The following is a 4,907-nucleotide window of genomic DNA, read 5'->3' on the forward strand; positions in this document are numbered from 1 at the left end:
TAGAATTATTTCACATTTTTTGTATCATTTAAAGGTTGTGAAATCTGTGAGATGAGTGTTTTTGAAGTCAAAAAGGTTAACATAGTTCTTGGCCAGCAAAGATTATTAGTAATAAATTTATTTGTCAGATTGGACATACCTGACATAGGGAAGACAGGAGAGTGTTGTAGATGAATATATCATGTGTATCTACCTTCTTATAGTATTATAATATTTATTTCAAATTTTGAATATATGTGCAGGTTTCACATAACACAGGATCATGAAAACTATAAAGTTTATATTGTTTCAAGTCATCTTTGTTTATTCTGAACATAATACTAGTGGAAACATTGCTTAATAAGATTTGTGTAAGAATGTCAGTAACAGTGTCCTTCTACAGTTGTTCAGGTGATATTTATGGTCCTACCTATGTTTTAATGAGAAGGACCAATAACGAGTGGTGCATGCCATTCTAGGTAAATGTGAGGTTTCTATCTTATAGGATAGTCTAGTAGAACATGGTCATTAGTCCAGTGGTCTAGTGTAGGTAAACTGCAAGTACACACTCTGTGTTTGTTTGATCTAATAAAGATTGTTCATTTTGTATTTTACACACTGCCCAGTCTCATTACTTCATTTTACACAGAGTCAGTAAGATTTGTAGTATTCTGTAATTTATATCCGAGTGAATCTTCTGTTACTTAACAGACCTATCTACTCTGTAATCTATATCTGGAGTGAATCTTCTGTTACTTAACAGACCTATCTACTCAGTAAGTTATATATTAACTGAATCTTCTGTTATTTAACAGATCTTTATGCTCTGTAATCTATATCTTGAGTGAATTTTGTGTTACTTAACAGACCTATCTACTCTGTAATCTATATCTTGAGTGAATCTTTGTTACTTAACAGACTTGTGTATTCTGTAATTTATATCTTGAGTGAATCTTCTGTTACTTAACAGACTTGTGTACTTCATAATCTATATCTTGAGTGAATCTTCTGTTACTTAACAGACTTTTGTATTCTGTAATCTATATCTTGAGTGAATAATCTGTTACTTAACAAACCTATCTACTCTGTAATCTATACCTTGAGTGAATCTTCTGTTACTTAACAGACTTGTGAATTCTGTAATCTATATTTTGAGTGAATCTTCTGTTACTTAACAAACCTACATGATATCTCTAAAAGATATGTTCACCTGAATATATGACACACACACACACACACAGGGAGTATTTGTATGGGGATAAACATAAAGAACATTTATAAAAGTATAAACACAAAAAGAAAAGTTTTTGTTCTTTCTTTACTACAATATGTAAATAATTTTTTTTATATGTAATTATTATTTTTAGTAAATTTGTTTTAATAACTAAACCAGGAATTAAAGATCACACAAAGTGTTTCTACTGTGATGGAGGACTTTGTAGCTGGGAACCAGGGGATGACCCATGGACTGAACATGCAAAGTGGTTTTGCAATTGTGGTTTTGTTCGAATTAACAAGGGTGATGACTTTATAAAGAAATGTTTCTCAGAATCAAAACCTCTCCAAAATATGGTGAGTATTTTTCAATGATTGTGTTTTAAGAATTAGAAACCTAAGTATAACAACAATATATTTATTTTGGAGAAGAGTTCAATTTAATCAAATAAATGCAACACACTTGTTATATATTTCCTCTGAAGACCAGGAGAAAAATGTACGGGTATATTTATTGATAATTTCTTTTAACAGAGATTGTTAGAGAAGTGAATATTATAAATGGACACACATTTTGTATCACTTTGACTGGGGAAGGACATATGTGCAAAAAACATATGGTAACTCTGAGCATTCCTCACAAAACTTCATAAGATTTTGTTCAAGTATTTTGAACACAAAGAATGATATTTTTAATTATGTCTTTGTAATAAAAATGTTTTTTATCTATAGTAGTTATTTGCACTCAAACTGTTAAGATAGTTCAAGTGTATGATGATTTTCATTTTAAATATAAAAATACTTTTCTTCATCTTATACTTTTGTATTTTATTTGCATTACCTCTAGAACCTCCTAAAAGGATATCAAAAGTTTTTTATGATAAGTTTATATATTTTATTGTTCATTTTCTCTACCATATCACTAACTCTAGGTATTATCGTCAACGTACATACAATGAAATGATTAAAATTAGGAAATAGAAAAAGAAATTCATACCTTTTAATTTTTGTAGAATATCTTTAAAGATTTTCCTTTTGTTAAATTCTTAATTTCAGGTCTTTTTCCATTTCACATATAGTTAATTTTTAATGTTTTATTTTCCTTTCTTGTACTTTACCACTTATTCATTTCAACATAAATCAACAGTGCCTTCGGGGCATATTACAGTTTCTTTGGGAGATATGAGCAATCCTTCAGCAAAATTTTCTTTCAGTGCTCAATATCGTAAGCCTTGAGAACAGAAGCAAAGTATGATGTATATTTAAAAAATGTTTAAACCTTTTAATTATGCATTTTAAACCATAACTAATACATAATTAAATCAAATATAATACAATTTAATTGTATCTCTGACTATAACATATTTAGGTAAGAAACAACTATAAGTGCTACAGTTGATCAAGCAGCCAACAATACTACAGTCAATTACATGAAATCCATGACAACAACTGAGTGCCAATTTCAAAATAACCATTGTTATATTATAGTGTTAAATGAGTTCTTTCTGATATATAAGCTATAAAGCTCAAACAAAGCTCAGGTATTGTAGTTGTCAGGGGTTAAAAAAATTTATTATTTGTTTCAATTGTATTCATTCAGAGAACTTTGAAATGAACAAGTCAAATGGTTATGTAAGCATTTGATTATCTAGATATACCTCTACTCAATTACCGTTGTATTATTGAAGATAGAGAATTTTCATAGCTTGTTGGTCACATGACAATACATCTGAAGTTTTAAGTAGTTTTTTAAAGGTTTATTTTGAAAGAAAAGACTTAAAACTTAAGTAAAATAAAGCTTTGAATTATAACATACATTATAATATTAATTTCATTCACATACGTTGAAGGTGTTTAATTATATTTTGAATGTAACACAGTGACTTGTGCAGAAGAAGCATTTAAAGGGGCTCCAATTGTGAAAGGGTTAAGATGAAGTTTTTTGTTACTTGGCTCAAATATGTAAGGTTGGTAAGATGACTTGGTACTTAAGGATTGAAGAGTGATGACATATGTATGACTATATCTTTTACCCTTTGGCCATTGGCTTCTAATTTTTTAGAAGGTGAATGCTGCTCTTGTCTATTTCATTCCAAAAATAAAACTAGTGGATGAAATTGTTTAAACTTTCCTAAAAGTATGTAGATTCAGAAAAATATATTTAATTTTTATTTTTTATACAATCTCTAATAAAAAATTCATTATTTAATGTAGTTATTTACACTTGGACTCTGAATAGTTCACCTGCAAGGTGATTTTTATATAAATATTACTTATTATTTTACATTTTTCTTATTTCATTTGTCTGACCTCCTAAATGAATATCAACAGTTTTTTAAAGATAAATCTTTATATTTTATTTTCAATTTTCTCACTTTTTCAATAACTACACAATTTAGGACCCAGCAAAATTACTATCACTTGATGTGAAATGTCAGTAGCATCAGTCAACAAGCAATCAGGTTCAGTATAAAGATCAGTAAATATGAGGCAAGCATCCTCACCAAGATAAAAAATGAAAATCTTAAGTTTTATATCGATTAAATATTTAAACCTGAGGCATAAACTGAGCTGCTCATATGATGCTCAACTTCCACAGAAAGTCAAAATCTAATGATAATTGTAAAAAATAACAAATAAATTTGTATTGTTTAGTAAGATTTCAACAGCTTTGTTTTCACACATTTATTTAATCTCCAAATAATGTAAAACCAAAGTTACATTTTTTGTTTGCTCTCTATGAAAATATTTCTAAAATATTGTAAATTTAAAGTAATGAACATCACTGGTTCCTCAGATCCAAAAATAATGGAACTAACCTAACTACACGTGGTTTGATGGAGTGAGTGTTAGTTCTGGTTTGGAATCGCATTCTAACTAAAACAACTCTTGGATTTGCTGGTTTACTTAGGTATTGAACATTAACAATGAAAGGATTTGCTGCTTGATTAGGTATTGAACATTAACAATGAAAGGACTTGCTGATTTACTTAGGTATTGAACATTAATAATGAAAGGATTTGCTGCTTGATTAGGTATTGAACATTAACAATGAAAGGACTTGCTGATTTACTTGGGTATTGAACATTAACAATGAAAGGAATTGCTGGTTTACTTGGGTATTGAACATTAACAATGAAAGGACTTGCTGGTTTACTTAGGTATTGAACATTAACAATGAAAGGACTTGCTGGTTTACTTGGGTATTGAACATTAACAATGAAAGGATTTGCTGGTTGACTTAGGTTTTGAACATTAACAATGAAAGGACTTGGGTATTGAACATTAACAATTTCATATTTCATCCTTCTTACTGATCGTTGTGTGTTATATTTACAAGTTAGAATAGTGTTTGTGTAGGGAAGTAGACAGACCAATGTTCTGTCAAAACATGTATTAAAATATTTCATATTTTATCGTCCTTACTGATCGTTGTGTGTTATATTTACAAGTTAGAATAGTGTTTGTGTAGGGAAGTAGACAGACCAATGTTCTGTCAAAACATGTATTAAAATATTTCATATTTCATCGTCCTTACTAATCGTTGTGTGTTATATATACAAGTTAGAATATTGTTTGTGTAGGGAAGTAGACAGACCAATGTTCTGTCAAAACATGTATTAAAATATTTCATATGTCATTGTCCTTACTAATCATTGTGTGTTATATATACAAGTTAGAATATTGTTTGTGTAGGGAAGTAGACAGACCAA

At 29.1% G+C, this 4,907-nt stretch overlaps 1 protein-coding gene across 1 annotated transcript in view; it reads left to right on the forward strand.

Moving 5' to 3' along the window:
* Positions 1-1,372: 1,372 nt before the first annotated feature.
* The window catches only part of LOC106475029 (baculoviral IAP repeat-containing protein 7-like), a gene marked incomplete at its 5' end in the record, with an annotated part of 16,909 nt that continues 13,374 nt past the window's right edge, over positions 1,373-4,907 (forward strand). Inside the window, one exon of the mRNA XM_013935725.2 lies at positions 1,373-1,551. Within this exon, the coding sequence (XP_013791179.1) occupies positions 1,373-1,551 (179 nt within the window). The remainder of the gene's footprint in view (positions 1,552-4,907) is intronic.

This window comes from Limulus polyphemus, unplaced genomic scaffold (genome assembly GCF_000517525.1).
Source record: "Limulus polyphemus unplaced genomic scaffold, Limulus_polyphemus-2.1.2 Scaffold7985, whole genome shotgun sequence".
Taxonomy (NCBI): Eukaryota; Metazoa; Arthropoda; class Merostomata; order Xiphosura; family Limulidae; genus Limulus; species Limulus polyphemus.